Consider the following 19,392-nt stretch of genomic DNA (forward strand, 5'->3'; position numbering starts at 1 on the left):
CCAAAAAGTGCCGCTACTCGTTTTTACTGATACAGATCAAATTGGATTTTTCAGCTGATAAATGACTTTCATTTGGTTGACAACTGTGTACAGCTTTGAGTAGAAATATTTTTGTATTCTTTCATTAAGCAAGCGTCATAGAAGGATTATTTACAAAAACCTGAAAATATGTTCGCATATGTTTTTAATTTCAATTTTCAGAAGGAATTTTGCACTTTAATTCAATAATGAATCTAAGGCAAACATGACATCCCATCTATTTAAGATTTCTACTAGAAGGTAGTTAAACTATGTAAACAGTAGGTTCTGCTTCATATCTTAACACACTGGTTTATTTAAGTAACTTTAAAGCATATTTATTCTCTCTTGAGCAGCACGTACCTTTATCCTTAGCATCTGCGTATGGTTTATCTGTATATTATATGATATAAAAATTGGTTAAATTTACTGAAGCATGTTTAACCAGAGTGCTTTCTATGACAAAGTAAACAATCGCTATCGCATAGTCTCTTCAGTCAGTTTTATATTTAGCATTAATTAATTTAATAAATATCATCATTTATTAGTTTTTTTTGGTCGCCATTATGATTTGTTCGTTTGTAATTATGCACGTGCTTTGGAAACAACCCTAGAAATATTTCTTTGAGAATATTTGAACCTTTACTGATTCTGACTTTTATAAACTTTGAATATACTACTGGCATTGCATATCATTCAGATGATCTTACCCTTTCGAAGCACCCGAATGCTAATACGTGACAGTATTATTTACGCGTATATGTCTTATCTTGTTAGTATGTACACATGTCCTGTTTCCTTTATCTGCTTGCTGGTTGTTTTTTGTTTGCAATTTTGATTCCAATATTGAATTTTCCCATCAATACAACGCAAGAATTTCTTAACAAACAATTGTTACAAGGTATGTATAATCCATGTGAGCTAGAATAGCATCCTACATAGATAGCATACAATATATCTGGAAAATAGACATTACACGTTCTCGTTATGACCATTCACCAAACAATTAAATTGTACATGTACAATATTTCAAAACTACAAAATTTTGAAATATTGTATATGTACAATATTTCAAAATTTTATCAAAGCATATTAAGTTGTCGCTGTAGAAAATTGGATTTAAAAATCTCTACAAGCTATATAAATCTATCTCTAATATGGAAAGGAAATATGGGGTATATGTCATTGAAAGAATTATCTAACGTCACAAAATTAGACTATATTGTTCATTTCAGTCTCCGAAGATACTATCCGTGAATAAGCCAGTGCTTCGGTTTACACATGGTTCAAATACAGAAAACACTTCATACGTTTTTCACTGTGATGTTGTGTTTCGACAGTTGAAACTGACATGGGTTAACAATTGGAAAGACAGACCACGAATCACACGATATCCCATTACTCTCCTTTGAATCTCATGCATCATGTATTTATAATAGTTTATGAATGCGGTTAGTGACCCTTTAATAAGTACAATGCACTATTTGTTTACAAGCTATCTCGATTACGGGGTTTAATTAATGAACTATTCCGTCTATAAAGACATCTGTTTCTGTCTTATTTCTGACCAGTATTGATATAATTTTGACTTGTTTACAGAACTTCAACGTGATATCCAGATGTACATGATGTATGACCTTGACTTTTGCGTTATTATTTTGTCTCTACATAGGACACCAACAACTTACAATTGTTCTATAAAACAAAATCATGTCTGTCTTGAGGTCAGCAAGAATATCTCAAAAGAAAGTTAGTCCCATTCTATTTTTAGAGGATCATGTACTGTTTGAAATTTTTCATAGATGCCGTTATATATCAACTGATTCGTATCTAACATGTTATGTCTAATGAATTATTTCTAAAAGCAGGTATATATAGACCATTTTATAATAGCATTTGAACATTGGAAACAACATATTGAGATAAATAGAGAAAATTAAACAAATATTCCAACTAAAATGTTATTTTGCAACAATATAGGTTTGAAAGAATGAAGGGTCTATTTTAAATAGAATTGGTTATTAACAGCTGGTACAAGAAAATGTTACATTGGTCGATGAGCTAGGTATATTGAAACAACCAACAATTTTGATACAACTTTGCAGTTTTAACTAATAAGCCCGAGCTATGATACCTAAGTCATGAGAATTATAGAAAATTGTCTATACAAAAGTATAAAAAAGTCTATAATAGTCTATAAATTCTGGTCGATGATACATTTAAGTTCCACGAATTCTAAAAAAAAAAAACCTGGTATAAATTGAATTATGTTCTCATATTTCTAATTCTTTATATAATACTCAATTCCGAGGAACCCTACCCATCCCCCCCCCCCAAAAAAAAACCAAAATAACAATAAAAAAAACCTTCACATACAAGCCACGTGTTCTGAAGAATTGCAGTCGAATTTCTTGACTTTAAATACAAATCTGAGATGTTAATCTCATATGGGAACTGAATTGCATCATTATCTGTCAATAATCCGCAATCTATTTCCTCAAGTTTCTGAAAAAAGCATATTAAAAACATATTTGTTGTTTCAATGTGTTTGTCTGTTTTTGTGCACTCGTTGCTGATTAATTTTCGATTATTAGATATTTTAATATCCCATCATGAGTTTTGATTAATGGGAATTGTGTTGGTTTACTTTCTTTATTCCTTCGTATTTAATTGGTATACAACCATATTGATTAATTTTGGAATAATATGTTATTGTCTATTTTTACTCCATTTGTATATGTACTTCACCATTGTTTACATATCATCTAATCTTATCTTATCTAGAGTATCGTATGACGTTTCTATAATTGCTTTCTTTCTATTTTGTAAGTGCTCAGCCTTTGAAGGCAGAAATAATTGGTCATGCACTTTTTCTTATAACTGTAGTTCTTGCATGGTGTTTATCATTTTGGTTCAATAAGTTTTCTTCTTTTAATGTATTTTTTTTTTTATGTTATATGGATTTGTAAATTCGACCACTGCATCGATTGCGGTATGATATTTCTCCACTCGAAACAGTTGATTTTTATTTAATTATATGTTCTCAAGAGTTCAAATTTAACTGTCTACATTAGATAAATATGGTATCTCACTAGAAATGATTGGTGTCGGTGGTTAGATCTGTTTCTCTAATTATTTTTGAGACGATATGTAGTCATATGTACTTTGTTTTCAATGATCTCAAAAATCATTTGACGTCATCAGGCATAGTCGCTTTATTCCGTCAACATCACAATAGAGAAATCAGAGAAATGGAAGACAATTCGACGTCTTATAGTTTTAAAAATTGAAAACACGAGATCGATGGAGTTACATAATAACCATATAAAGAAATTAACTGGTTGGGACGAGTGTAAATCTGCTAAGAATTAAAGGAATACATATATCTAAGTACGAGGAACTTTATAAAATCTGTTGCGTAATTTTGTTGGTACGAATTCAGAACCATTTTTTGCGATAACATAGAAATTTGAAAAAGAAATCTGCTCGGTGCCATTACGACTGAACAGTACAACAAAAAATGGGAGTTCTTATTTTTTTCTAATTGAGAAATAATCATTATCATCCAAAAGAATTTATTATTTATTGAAAATAAATAAAAGAGGGGCGATAGATACCAGAGGGACATTCAAACTCATAAATCGAAAATAAACTGACAACGCCATGGCTAAAAAAGACAAACAGACAAACAATAGTACACAAAACACAACATAGAAAACTAAAGAATAAGCAACACGAACCCCATAAAAAAATGGGGGTGATCTCAGGTGCTCCGGAAGGGTAAGCAGATCCTGCTCCAAATTGTTTTCAATTAAAATAAAGAACATTCTGTCACATTTTCTCTTATGTTCCAATGTAAAACAAATCGTTTGACTGCCTTACTGGTTTTGATTTGTCCTTATTGTTATTTTGATTCTAGCGCCACTGATGAGTTTTCTGTAGACCAAATGAGCGTATTGTGTACTTAGAAAATAAGCTGTTATCTTTGATGACATTTTCCTTCAATCCATCGAAGGCCTTGTAAGCAAAGGTATAAGAAAGAAGGTCAATTAAATTTTCGGAAAAGCATATTTTGACATCTGTATATCCTTCTATCCGATTGGAATCAAAGTTACGAGGTATGGTACACATATCCCATAACTGTTGAAATATAAGTTGCCAATTTAGTTCAATAATGAGCTTTTCTGGTGGACTGTTCCATGGTAATATTCGTCCGTTAATGTGTGTATCGGAATTAAGAACGACGTAAAATATAATTTTTCAATGTTCCTTCTCCGTCAAGCAAAACTAATTTTAGATAGTTTCAACTATTTTAAGACCAAAAGCGCGAACCAAAGTATAACCCTTGTATCTTTTATGAGTTTTAGGAACAGCTGGATCGTTGTCACTATTAGTTGACGTTTTGTCAATAAGGGTATTACCAGCCCAGTAGTAAGCACTTTTGTAAAGTCATGAATTTTCACTGATTTTCTGTTCATAACATGTTGAATTATTTGAAACTAAGTTTTTCAACCATCGAGAGTAGATTATCATAGCTGTATTTGGCACTATTTTTCTGATTTTTTTCAGTGCTCTTTAATTTCGTATTTGATATAGCCTGTCAACGGTTTTGATGCAAGCACGAGATGTCTTAAGAAGACGAATCAAGCGTCTCGTGTATCACAGTATAAGCTAGGTATTTTTGATGAGATTTTTATTTGGCTCTCTTGGTTAAATAGCTTGTTATTTATTATTGTCCAAACGTTTGGCTTAAGGTGTTTCTGGTGGAGGATAGGCGTAAATGCACATCTTACACAGAAATAAAGAGTCGGTTTTACTTGGACATCAAATACAATCATACAATCGTTATACATTAATGTTCACTCTTTATTTTAACTAACATAAAAGTAGAAAAGAAATTTAACAATTCATTGTAAATTCGTGTGTTAAGATTTGATGTCTAACTAGAAATTGGGAGAGAATAATTTTTTTTTTTCATTCATCTTCGCTTATAAATTCACCTCTGTTTTGATTTGCAAACCTCAAAATGTCTACACGTACTTGAAGAAATCAAAATCAAAAGAACATAATTTGTATTGCTGTTCTTTATTTTAAAGTCATTAGGAGATTTTTCGTTTACAGCAAAATATCATACCTCACTACAACATACATATAAGGATGGCTTCCTGAGATCATTTTTGTTGTTTATATTATTTTGTTTCTATCTGATTAGAATACTAGGCATATTGATATTTATCACCAATGTGAGCGAACTTCTGTCTGGGGAACATGAGATAAACCAAAGTTTTTGGTGTGGTTCGTGTTTTTCAGTCTTGGGATTTCTATGTTGGTTTTTTTTTTATTATTTTTGTCTTTTGATCGTTTTTCGTTTTTTGCCTTGATATTGTCAGTTTGTTTTCGGCTTATGAATTTGAATATCCCTTTGGTATCTTCTGCCTCATTTCGGATGTATTTTGGTTATTTGTATTGTTGGGTTTCTATCACCTTGACAAATACCTCTGAGCTCTTGTGAGTCATATATTTAGCACCACTATGTTGGGTTTCTATCTAAATGACAAATATCTCTGAGCTCTTGTGAATTATATATTAGCACCACTATATTGGGTTTCTGTGTCATTGACAAATACCTCTGATCTCTTGTGAGTGTGAGAGATATTTAAGATTACATATCAAAATAAAAAAAATTCTTAACAATAATTATATATTTTCCGGTGATCCTAGTAACAAAACAAACATTTAGACAACCATGGGCACACCGAAAACATTCATTTCATAACTTGAAACAAGAATAAGGAAGTCCGATAGATTTCACAAAAGCAAAATGTCATCGTTGTTTTAACTCGCAAATCTAACGAATAAACTCATCATATAGGTTTGAAACGTTCTTTGAGAAGCTGTTGTATGTCGATTTTTCACTTGGAAAGTCAAAGTTCGCTTTATCATACCATCAAAAGTATGATCTTTTCTGTTGTAAATTTAAACCTACCGAATTAGACTTGTACTTACATAAGCAACACGACGGATTTAACATGTAGAGCAGGATGTGCGTACCGTTCCGGAGCACCGGAGATCACCCCTTATTTTTGGTGGGGTTCGTGTTGCTCAGTCTTTAGTTTTCTATGTTGTGTTTTGTGTACTGTTGTTTGTCTTTTCTACGTTAATCGTTTTTTGTAATGGCATTGTCATTTTTTTTCGACTTATGAGTTTGAATAGTCATTTGGTAGCTTTCGCCTCTCTATTGTAGACATTGAAAAACACAGACATAATGATTAGATTAAAGAGAATTCACATAACAACCAGTCATTGAAGATGTTTGATATACTCTGTTAATTTGTTCGGGACATTTTAGTGAACCCCAAGTTTTGTTTACCCAATCTTTTGTTCATAATAAGGTACTGTTTTATGTAGTCCAATGTATTAATGTGTTCCCATAGCCTATCTTAAGTATGCATAAGACAGATACATAACTTATTAAGAGAAAAAAGATGTATTGAACATATACAAAATCGATTTACCGGGACAATATAGCAATTATTTGTCTTTTGGTTTTTTTCATTTGAATTGTTTCGCATTTTGTCAGTAACTGCAGCCTATTATAGCTGGTTATATGGTCTGGTTTGGTTCATTATTGAAGGCTGCACTATGACATATAGTTGTCTAAATTCACGCCATTTGGATACTATTGTATAGTCGTCACAACAGCAATCATATCACATCTTCTAATTTTATCATGGGTATTTTAGTATACAACATTTACATTGGTAGCCTTGGGTTGTATATTGCTCGTTTGTAGGATTATTGTCTCTTTGAAACATTCCCCGTTTCTATTCTTTATTCTAAAGTATATAAAATGTGTACACACAAAAAAAAAAAAAAAAAAAAAAAAAAAAAAAACAACGTATATATGAAATTGCAGATTACAAATTAATCCTCTTAAAGTTTACGGAACAAAATTCTTTATAATTACTAAGTCACATAACCATTTACCTGAAGTCATGCATGACTGTGTGTTTTTTGCTGTGCATGTACTGATTTTGTGTCATGGATATCCCATATCCTGTGTTTTTTCTATTATGAAGTGTCTAATACATCTTTAACTTATCTTACTGAAGCTTATAACAAAAGAAGTGAAATGATATTTAGGACATTGAATTAATTTGACGATGAACACTTTATTCCTATTATTAATAACAAAAAGAAATCATCTGGTATCAAAAAGGTTTTATTTAAGGAGTGACCATCAACACAAGCAATAAAATTAAACTTATGGCAATATAGAATGAGTTTCTATATTACAAATTAAGTAAGCAGATAGAGGTTAACACATTAAAAACCTGTTTGGTATGCTTGAGTTGTATCATTGACGTAACTATATATCAACATACCTTTACATGCATAGAATATCTCCATGGTTTAGTCTATCATGATATTAAATAAACACAAAACAGTGATCGTTTCAATCGTGAGAATATATTTTATACTAAAGGACTTTCTTATGTAATGTATGTTGCATTTTGTTTAAATGTTGACTCTTTGTTATGCCGAAATATTTGTCAATACAGTATTATTTGATCTTATTCGTATATAGTTATTATTTGTCAGTATCTCTCAGCAAATCTCTATACCCTAATATGTCCTCTGTCTGTGCAGTATCGTCAGTTCTAGATTACCGATTAAATAATTTACTGTCTTTACATAGTCATGAATAGGGCAGTTGTTTTTCACTTGTTCCTTTGATTGATAGCGTTTGATTTTGTCAGTTTTTATGGACCTCCGCCTTTTTGAATTTGCCTTAGAGTTCGGTATTTATGTAATACTTTTTACTGGTTTGCTGCTTTTTAAAACTCTTACTTAATTACGTAATTTTGAATTTCATTCATAAAAATCATCGTGCCATCGCAATTTTTTTAATTCAATCCCCAAATGGCAGTACTTTTCAGAATTCGATCATGTTAGTCTTACAACTATAAGTTAAATGGGCTATAGTTCTTATGGAAATTAATCACTTAACTGTAAACCAAAATAAAAGTCTTGTATATACATGTGAATGTGAAACGATTTTAATTCATATAACTAACCGGGCTAACTAACTATGACCTCAATTTATCCTAATTACGTGCAAATGTATTATTCTATTTTGAAATCTGACGTTACAAGGTAATCGCGAAATTATCGAAAACTATTTGAAAGAAAATAAAGTTCATTAGTTGCCGTTGCAACACAATTGTATGTTTACCTGTTTTTTTTTACATTTGTGCAACATAACCTGGTTATATTTGCTACGCATGTGTATGAATTATTTCTGAATAATTACTAAATTATTATTATTTTATGAAAAACTTAATTGCTGGTGCTACAACTCCAGATAAAACACCTGAAAGACCTTGCAAGAGTTTCCCAGTCGAAGGTTCATCTTCATCCTCTATTTTTTGTCTAATAGTTGTTCGAAGGTCGTATCTTTGTTGGTTGTTGATCATATCTTTCATTTTTTCTTTTTCGATCTCTAGCTTTTTATGCTCTTCTTCTAGCTTCTGTTTGATTTCGCTTTCTTTTGCATCAGCCATTTCCTGTCTAATTTTTTGTTCCTGTTCTATGGCGTTTTGTTCTAACTGCCTTATTTTCTCTTTCATATCTTCATCTAATTTTGATCGTTCTTCTTCCAGTTTTAGTTTGACCTCATTTTCTTTTTCGGTCGATATTTCCTGTCTCAGCTTTTGTTCTTCGTCTATGGCTTTCTGCTTTTGCTTTGATATTTCTTCTTCTATTTCCATCTGAATGATCTTTTCAGCTTCTTCAAACATTTCACTTGTGTAGTAAAGACCGCCATTTTTTGTCACAGTTTCCCTAATAAGACGAAGCAGTACTTTAAACTGTTCTTTTCTTTTTTTTGAGGGTGCTGTATTATCGAATGCAATAACTCTATTCTCACAACGCGTCATGAGTGCCGCTAATGCCTCAGGCATTTCTCCGAAGTATGTTTCAAGCTTATCTTTAACCTTTCCTTTCTTTGAAATGGTATCAAGTTTCGTGAAAATAATAATAACATACTTCTGTACATCCTTTCCAAATAATTTAAACACCGTTTCTACAGACTCTTTATCTTCAGGGGAAAATCTGCCCATTGATAGGACAAGTAGAAAACAGTGTGGACCAGGAGATGTTAATCCAATACACTTTGCTACTTCTCGATGTGTGTCTTGAGGATTGGTTGAGGTGTCGAAAAGACCAGGTGTATCGACAACAACGATTTTCCTATTTTCTCGAACGGCTTCTTGTAGTTTGCATTTTTTTGTTACGGACATCAACGCGTTTTCCGCCTTAAACTTTTGCTTTCCAAGGATCGTATTTCCGGTGTCACTTTTGCCTACTCCTGTTTTTCCTATTAGTACTATTCTAACCTCATCTTCAAGGTTGTAGCTATGCTCGGTCGAGGTGAAAAGATTTCTAACAGCACCAGTTAAATCTGCAATAATAGTTAATTTGATAATCATAACGTTTAAACATTAATATAAAGTTGTAAAATGTCAAACAAACACGAAAAGTTTTAAGCAAGACTGTCAAAAAAAATATACCTGTAAAGACTCCTGCCATAATGAAAACCAGACACAGAGTTTACATGACTCTTATATCAACATACACCTGACGACAGAATATAAATTGCAGCTTTATAATGTTTCTTTTATCTAGCCAAGCTACCGTAATGCGCTAGTGAACATATTCAATTGACATAAATGTAAAAAATCATTATACCGTCTTTTCTCATATAAATATTGCAAATAGATTGTGTTCTTTTTTTTTGATCAAACCACAGCACTTTCAATAGATTTTGTGAACGTTTAGTGAACAGTTTGATGACAGTGGAGAAGTATGTGCAGATTATTAAGGGTACACTTAGTTCGTGATATGAATAATAAATTGTAAATTATAGAATTAATTTTACAGTTTGCCGAATGTATTTTATCTCCCTTTTTTTTTTACATATTATAAAACTTCAATGTCATCGATCACAGGCAGTGTTAAACTCTCTTATTTCATAAGGATTGTATTAGATAAACATACAATTTTATGAATTAAAAAAATAGATAAATGAATTCTAAAATAAAGTTTGAAGAGATGGTTTTCATGATTTTTTTAGTACTTTCAGAAGATACTTTTAAATTGCTACTTGAGTTGTATATTCACAAAATAATGCATATTTAATGAAAATTTAATGAGCTACCTCCCGTTTAAACCCCATTTTTATTTGATTAAATCAAAAGTCTGTCTATTTGTCAATAAAATTTTACCACAAGGCATTGAAATACTCTTGAAATTTGAAAATTCATGCAAATGTACCTCTCGCGTTGTTCGACCTATAAGATGTTCGGCTAAGAGTAAGGCAATATAGAATTTTGGTAACTTTCTGTATTTGGTATCTACAAGTACTACTAGCATGATAATATTAAAAAAATTAAAAAGAAACATCTCTCAAAAGACATCCGGAAATCGATAAAATGATAGTGAGACACAATAAATCTTTCAACATCAATAAAAATTGGCTTCGAGGTTAACAAGTCTAAAAAAGTAAAATAACAAAAAACTACTCCAAGGAAAATTCTTAATGGAAAGAAATGGCAAAATCAAAAGCTCAAACACATGAAACGAATGGAAAAGAACTGTCATATTCCTGACTTGGTTCAGGCATTTCCTTATGTAGAAAATGGTGGATCATACCTAGCTAAACCTCTCACAGAAATGTATGACAGTCGCAAAAAATTCCATTATATTGACAACAATGTGTGAGCAAAATAAACAGACATACAAGGTAAAAATGTCAAAAATTGGGTAAAGCAGTCAACAATCTTAATCGCTATAAAAGCAAACAACTATGTCAACAAAGAAAAACAAAATAGCATGTAGACACTCTACAGACAAAACATATATTCAAAAATGTAAGACAAGAATACAAAAAAAGACCATAGCACATTAACACAAAGGCAGGATGAAAAGGTTAAAAATATACAAAGACTAATAAAAAGAACACTATACCACGTAATTAATTTAAGATGATAAACAAAGTTAGCACTTATAATCTAAACTTCAAGACAATCATGTATTATTTGTGTGAAGTTGATACGGAATATTTATCAACAAGGTCTTGATATCTTCCGATGAATTTTTTTGGAGATGGGCGAGACGTTCTTTGACTATTTTGACTTCATCAACTTTCTGCTCAGACACTGGTGTCGTTTTATAAAGTCTGAGTAGCAGCTGCCAGCTATTGAATACCGAATGAGTTGGGAAATGTATATCCCAATCGTCTTGTTTGTAAAAGATTCTAGTATGAGATGACATCTTATGTCAAATTTGAGGTATAAGTCTAAAAATGAAGACGAGGAAGCCGTGTCTGTTGTTTCTTAAATTTCTATTTCTAAAATACACATCTTTTAATTTAGAAAAAAAGAATATTCATTAATTAAACTTGTCTTTTAATTAGCTTTCGGTAACTGTTCGTAGTTTTAAATCGGAGTTTTGTGTTTATCTGTTGTGTATTTCTCCTTCGCAACCGTAAAAGAAATCGACATTGTTTTCCAAATTGCTCGTTAAATGCCCTGGATACTGAGACTCAATATGAGAGTTATTTCCCCTTTTGTTTTTGATATAAGTGATATAAATGTTACTCATGAACTGAAAGTGATAGAGACCTGGGGTATCTTGATTTGAAGTTCTAGGTCCACCAAAAAGAAAATTATGTCAAGGTCATATGTCAAGTTCATGTTCTAAATTTCGCCCTTTGCTTGTGTGTGCATCTTATCTCATACTATAAAAGCTAGATATAAAAGAAATGGTGCTAAATTTTTGGGTTGTTGAGACAAAGAAATCGTACATTCAGTCCAAAGCGATCTGATGATATCTTATAGTTATTGCCCCTGAAATTTAAACTTTAAGGTAAATCCATTAATACTTCATTCTGGTACATGATAAAGCCATAGGGTCTTTAGCAAAGGGTTTGATGACACATGACCTTGAAAAATATCACCTGATGTGACATTTTGGAAACCGGAAGTAGCTGTGTTTGCACAATTCAAGGGAAAAATACTAAGAAACTATATATTATTAGAATCAGCAGGCAATAACCTTTTAATGACACCGGAATGTACCTTTTGTAAACCGGAAGTAGCTAATTATCTTTTTTATTTGAAAGATAAGTTAATAGAAACCATATATATTTTCGGAATCAGTGTAAAGTAAGCAATCTAAAGTCACCAGATGTTTTTTTATTTGTTGCTTTTGCTTGTGCGTGCTATTTCTAAGCAACAGATTTTCACTAAATTGGTAGTTGTGATATGTCGTAACAGGAATTTTTTCTTCAAAGCAGTGCGGTAAAAGAGGTGCGAAAGATAACAAAGGGACATTCAAACTCATAAGTCGAAAATAAACTGACAACGCCATGGCTAAAAGAGAAAGACCAACAGACAAACGATAGTACACAAAACACAACATAGAAAACTAAAGACTGAGCAACACGAACCTCACCAAAAACTGGGAGTGATATCGTGTGCTCCGGAAGGGTATGCAGATCCTGTTCAACATTTAGCACCTGTTGTGTTGCTCATATTTGTACAAATTTTTAATGATAGGACATACAAGCCCTTGACTATTGTATCATCGGGGAGATAGTAACTCCGTATGCAGGCGCTGCTGGAATGTTGCTACATAGAAATAGAAAATTCACAATTAGGAAGCTGAAATCATCTCTTTCGTCGTAAAGTTTAGAGCAGAGTAATTTTTATGTCTTTAAACTAGAGGCAATAGTATTTAACCAAATTTTACAACTTGTTAACTCCTGTAGTGGTCAAGATAAAGAACAAACAAAAACCCGAGGATTACATTACTGTTAACAGTGCGGGACCCGATGATCGGTAGGGTAAACATGTCCTGCTAAGTATCCATCAACCGCCATGCGAATCCACACTCAATCAAAATGTAACAGAATGACATAATCAAAAAATTCGAAGATCAGTCTGCTCTTATGGTATCTAAAGATCTTAGATCGCAAAAAACATATCTCTTAGGAGATGGGACACATACACATCGTATCGGCTAACCAATTCGTGATGATGACAGTAACACTTGTGTAGTGAAGTTGAGCTTTGTGTTTCTACAATATTTATCTACATATAAAGTAATAATAGGGATGTCAGTTCGATGAATATCTAATTATCGAGTATTCGTTGGCTTTATCGAGCGATACTCGAATATTCGCTCGGAAAAAATATCTACAAATTGGAAACACATAATTAAACACGTTATACGTATTGTTTAATGTCGTAAAACCCTCGACATTTTTATCTAGAATTCGATAATAGTCGAAGGAACTGTATATCATAATTGATAGCGCATTTTCTACATGTACTAATTATGTAAACAATAGTTCAATAAACACCTATTGGAAATGTTTACAAAGTCAAACCAGATAAAACAACAGTATTTGGTAATCGTAAAGAAAACACGTTTGATAATTAACAAAGAGGTGATGCTTAGAACTTACTGATGCGTGTGACCATTCGAGGGTCAACATAGAGTGCACCGAGATTGTTTGTATTAAGAAATTATATATTTTGTCAACTTTTTCTGGACAAAGTCGGTTTATCTCAACTATTTTACTTCACTAAACGTCCTGCAGACGACATATTTGCTCTGACGGTACAGATTAGAATGAATGAATGACTAAGACACGTTTAGTCAAAAGTGGAAACTTAATAAAACTGCTCTAATGCCTAACCCACTTTTTTTCGGGGGAATTTTTGTTTGACAATTAAGCGCAAACATTCGAATCGTATTTTAATTTTGATTAACGAAAGATTACTTTTCAATTTCACGTGCGCTCTCGATAAAAATCAATTGGCAACAATATTCTAACAGCAAAACCCATTAGTCGAGTATCACTATGGTATTCAATACTAGGTATTATCGAGCGATACTCGAATACTAGAGTGACATCCCTAATCAATATTGAAATCATTAAATGAGAGCTCAAAGAAAATACACCCATTTGGTATAGATTTGAGTATAGTACACTTTAAATTGGAAAATTATGTATAGGATTAAACATTAAAATACCCCCAAAATTACTTGTGACTACTCGATTGTATTGTTTACGAAGAATTGGATGTCTTCATATTATATCCTCTCAGAATGCATAAATAATTACAGTAATATTGTTTTTACTACACTCATTGTGAAGATAAAGCGAAATCAGCGTTTATTGAACCAAAAACGAAAAATTACATGTTTCAAAACGGTCTCGATAATGTAAGTAAACCCAGTAAACCATTATAGGTCAAAGTACGGCCTTCAACACGGAGCCTTGACTCACACCGAACAGAAAGCTATCAAGTGCCCCAAAATGACTAGTGTAAAACCATTCAAACAGGAAAACCGACGGTCTAATCTATATAATAAACGAGAAACGAAAAACACTTATGAACCACATCAACAAACTATTTTCTATTTTTCTTGGAGGAAACATTGAATATTCTTACTAAAACAAAAGTTTCAAACCATATAACTTGTTTTTCAATCACATTTTTATCGGCTTTATCTCAGAAGATAGACGATGGAGATTGGCAGTAAACGTCAACAAGTTTACTATTTCAAACTTATATAAAGTTTCAAAAAACCAGGATTCGCAGATCATACAAAATAGTACAAACATTTTGTCACAACGTCCATGACATGTTATTGATTATCTTAATATTCTTATGATTATTTGTTCCATTTTATTTCCTTTCAAAGTATGAAACATAAATTACAAGAGTATCTATGTGTATGAACAAATAGATACACCAGATCTCTAACATATGAATAGGTATCAAAAAGTAAAATAATAAAAAAACCGAACTCCAAGGAAAATTCAAAACCGAAAGGGCAAAATTTAAAGTTCAAACACATCAAACGAATGGAAAACAACTGTCATATCCCTAACTTGGTACAGGCATTTCCTTATGTAGAAAATGGAGAATTAAACCTGGGTTTATAGTTAGCTAAACCTCTCACTTGTATGGCAGTCGCATAAAATTCCATTATATTGACAACAATGTGTGAACAAAACAGACAGACATAATACGTAAAAATGTCAAAAATAGGGATACAGTAGTCAACATTATGTTATAATCTTAATCACTAAAAAAAACCCAAATATGTCAACAAAGAAAAACAAAATGGAATATAGACACAGCACATAAGCAAAAATGAAAGACAATAATACAAAAAATTACGATAGCACAATAACACAATGGCGGTATGTATAAGTACCGAGCCACACTGCGTGGATATTACAAAAAATGAAATAAACAGTAAAGTAAATAATTTACAAAGACAAATAAAAGAACACTATAACACGTACTTAAGATGATAAACAACGTCAGTACCTAGAATCTATACTTCAAGACCATCGTGTATTATATGTGAATTTGAAACGGAATATTTATCAACAGCTTCTTGGTATCTTCCGATGAACTGTTTTAGAAAAAAAGACGCGACGTTCTTTGACATAACCCTGGTTCATCAACTTTCTGCTCAGACACGGGTGACGTTTTATAAAGTCTGAGTAGCAACTGCAAGCTCTTGAATACCGAATGAGTTGGGAAATGTATATCCCATATGCAGGTGAAGTTGGTATATTGCTAATAAGGTGGAAGAAATTGATCATTTCAAAATTACAATCTTCTCGTTTGTGATAGATTCCAGTACTGAGACGACCACTTATGTCAAATTCGAGGTATAAGTCTAAAAATGAGGCGGAGGAAGCCGTGTCTGTTGTTTCCTTAATTTCTAGTTCTGGAGGATATATGAATGGAACCCAATCAGAAAAGTTTGGATTGTTAATGGAAAGAACATCATCAATATATCAGGATGTGAAATTAAATGATCTTGCTTCTTTGATCTTCTTGTTTTTGACAAGTGTCTGAAGGAACTCCGACTCATATGAAAATAAGAAGAGGTCGGCAAGGAGAGGCACACAGTTCGCTCCCATAGGAATGTGTTTGTTGAAAAAGTCCACCTCGAAATTCAACAAATATGTTGTCAATAAAAACTCCAGCATACTGATCACTTGTTCCTCTGTGTAGCATGTTTTACCTTTTTGTTCACTATTACCAAAATATGCCGTATGGTATCCCAAAGTAATAAATTTATAGCGCATGCTACCATTTTTATATTGAAAAGCATTGTGGATTATTTTCAATTTCTTATGGAGAATGGTGGTATATAGGGTTGAAAAATCAAAAGTTTTGATAGAATTAATCAAATGAATCTTTTAAAATTGATAGGGTTCATTCTACAAATCAATTGTTTTAGAGTACATTTTTTGGAACTTCGTCTATTTATAAAAAAAAATGAATAAAAAAATGAATGTTTTCGAAAATTGAAAAAGTAAGAAACATAGGAAAATTAAAACAAACACATGTTTATAAGACATATATAATGCCACGTAGATACAGAAAGGTAAAAACAAATAATCAGTTATTCAGTAAATTTAGGATTTTCAAATATTTTGAACTCAAGCATCACTGTAGAGATATTCCAATTGTTGAAATGCGCATCTAGTGCAGTATAGGCTGCGTCGTTAATGTTATAAATACCACTGAACCGTCGATGTATCTGGTGGTTGCCTATTAGTCATGTAGGGAATCACCAGCCTAGTTGACAATTCATCGGTACTGCCACGAATGTTTTTTTTAATTTTTATTGAAATTTGCTGTTATAAAGTTTTGTAAATGATTAAAATTAACGAATATATCTACCTCATACACCGCTTTGATATCTTGTCCGTCTTTTGTTTAATTTGTTGTCCGTTTTGGATTTGTCAGCTCTTTAACGGTTGTATTATGTTTGGAATTTCAAATATTTTCACCTTGAACATATGTGAAGGGCCTTTAATTGTTTAAATGAGCACCTGGTTCAATGAGCCTTAGTTTTCGTAACGTTTTTGATTGCGTTTAAATTTGGATGACGAGTGATGCATGCATAAAAGAAGAAGCTTATCTTGTCGACGCTCCAAGTCTCGCTCTGTGTTAAGTCCATGCGATTCTCTCGGGATTGTAATCTTGATTTGTATACTGAAAATGGATTTTCACGTCGATAAACTACTATTGCTTCCTATTTCCCCGTTATTTGATGTGCTATGAAAAAATCATCTCACTCTTCATCAGACCTAAAAATCAATACAACGTGACCTGTTGCAATTCTTCAGCAATTTTAACTTTGTATGTAATGTAATTGCTATGAGTTAATGCTTTTGCAATAAAATGAAAAATCCTAGAAATAATTAATATATTTTCAAAAGTTTATTGACAATCGACCTCTTAAGATCCTGATGAGCCTATTTTATAACTGACACATACAAAACTTCAATTATATAATTTCTGGTAAAATAAAAATGCTATGTCCCACTGCTTTTTCCGTCCTGTTTTATTTCCCATTAAAACTCTGACGTCATAAAAGTTCCAAAATAATTCTTTTCAAGGGTAATTATATACAGATGATTAGTTTCTTTAGTTAGATGATCATTAACTGTTCATTAACACGAACTGGGAAAGTAAATGATAATCCTATAGTTTAAGCATTTTTTTAATTCTTGAAATAACTTATTTTCACAGCATATAAAATATAAATTTCTCATAATTTTGCAATTCTCCTTCTAATTACGCCATTTTTGTTTTTTTTTTCTGTTTTCGTTAAAAAAAAAATAACCAGTGTATATAATATACTTCTTTTTTTTCTTTTAATAATCGCCTAGTTCCCATTAAAGAAAATCTGACGTCATTGGAAAAAAAAACATCGTGTCATTTTGCAATTTACATCAAGATTTAACGCGGCTTGCTAATTTGATTTCCCATTAATCAGCTATAATAATCTCTTAACACTTAATCCTTTTATTTGCAATAAAATATCCCTAATCGCAACAAATTGTACAACACATTAACAATACATTTATCTAAAACGAATGAAATATTTTATAAATACAAACAAAAACTATGTATTTAGATGTGGTAGATCTTTTAATTAACGCGTGTGTATGTCTGTGGCAAAATATGGCCATTTAATATAATTAATTTAGGCAACAGTAGCTTACGAATTTTCAAATCCTTTAAACCAATTAAGAAGATACATACATGTATAAATAAACCTTTCCTATCTTATTATGTGGAAAACACAGAAACCTTGCAAAAACAGTTGTTATTAGTTATTCTGTGTTTACTGTGTGATCAGATGATGTTTTTAGTAGGTAGTGTCACTAAACAGAGAAGAGTTATAAAACCTATTTTTTTTATTGTCTTTAGGAATAATGCTTTTGTCTCGGACAATTGGTTTTGTGGACGAAACGCGTCTGGCGTACAAAATAATAAAGATGGTATTTTAATGAGTTTGTTTAAACTAGAGCCAACAGTAGTTTAACTATGTTTACGTCACGTTAATTCCTTCAAAAGTAATGGTCAAGATGAAAAAAAAAAAAAAAAAAAAAAAAAAAACTCGATCTTAACGGAGTAAGACCGGATGATCTACAATGTAAACATCTCCTGATAAGTATCCATCACCCGCCATGCAAATCCACACTCAATCACTTTGTAGCAAAATGACATAATCAATAAATTGACAGATCAGTCGGCTCTTATGGTATCTGAAGATCTAAGAACGCCAAAAACATATCTCTTTGGAGTTGAGACACATACACATCGTATCGGTTAACCAAATCGTGATGACGACCGTAAAACTTGTGTAATGAAGTTGTGTTTTGTGTTGGTACAATAATTATCTATCTATCAATGATATTGAAAGCAGCTCATTGAAGATAAAGCCGTCTGTTTCGATTTGAGCATAATACACTTTTAGATAGAAAAAATATAAGAATCGAAAATTTAAATTTAAATACCTTCAAAACATCTGTCGACCACCCCCTTTGAACGTAGAAACGAAACGTTTCTGAGTATAGTAGATAAGATAACGGTTTCGAAAATATAAGGATGCAATAACCCGGTTTGTCTATTTTTAACTTGAAATTGAAAAAGTTGTAAGAAGTAATATTTATAGTAAGCAGCCATCCATCATCATCATCATCATCATCATCATCCTGTGAACCAAGTACACTTTACTTTGTGATTTTATGTATTTCCGGTCAATGGTATGTTCTTCCAGGAATCATTGATATACTAACTACAACAATGACTTCAAACCATATAGCCACCTCCCACAATGAAAATAAAAACATAAAAAAATGTAAATGTTTTTAATCGCATTTCGATCGGTTGTATTTCAATAGTTGATAGAGATTAGAAGAAAAACTGCGATTTTTATTTATTTGAAACTAAATATATTCTATAAATTTCTTTG

General features: G+C 31.8%; 1 protein-coding gene across 1 annotated transcript; it reads right to left on the reverse strand.

Moving 5' to 3' along the window:
* Positions 1–7,226: 7,226 nt before the first annotated feature.
* LOC127709072 (GTPase IMAP family member 4-like) lies at positions 7,227–9,689 on the reverse strand. The gene is made up of 2 exons (XM_052214419.1): positions 9,591–9,689; positions 7,227–9,481 (listed from the first exon to the last, which is right to left on the reverse strand). Exons 1-2 carry the CDS (start codon positions 9,607–9,609, stop codon positions 8,343–8,345), a joined length of 1,158 nt encoding a protein of 385 aa, XP_052070379.1. The 5' UTR covers positions 9,610–9,689; the 3' UTR covers positions 7,227–8,342.
* Between the last annotated feature and the right edge of the window lie 9,703 nt (positions 9,690–19,392).

This window comes from Mytilus californianus, unplaced genomic scaffold, assembly GCF_021869535.1.
Source record: "Mytilus californianus isolate M0D057914Y unplaced genomic scaffold, xbMytCali1.0.p SCAF_7, whole genome shotgun sequence".
NCBI classification, from domain to species: Eukaryota; Metazoa; Mollusca; class Bivalvia; order Mytilida; family Mytilidae; genus Mytilus; species Mytilus californianus.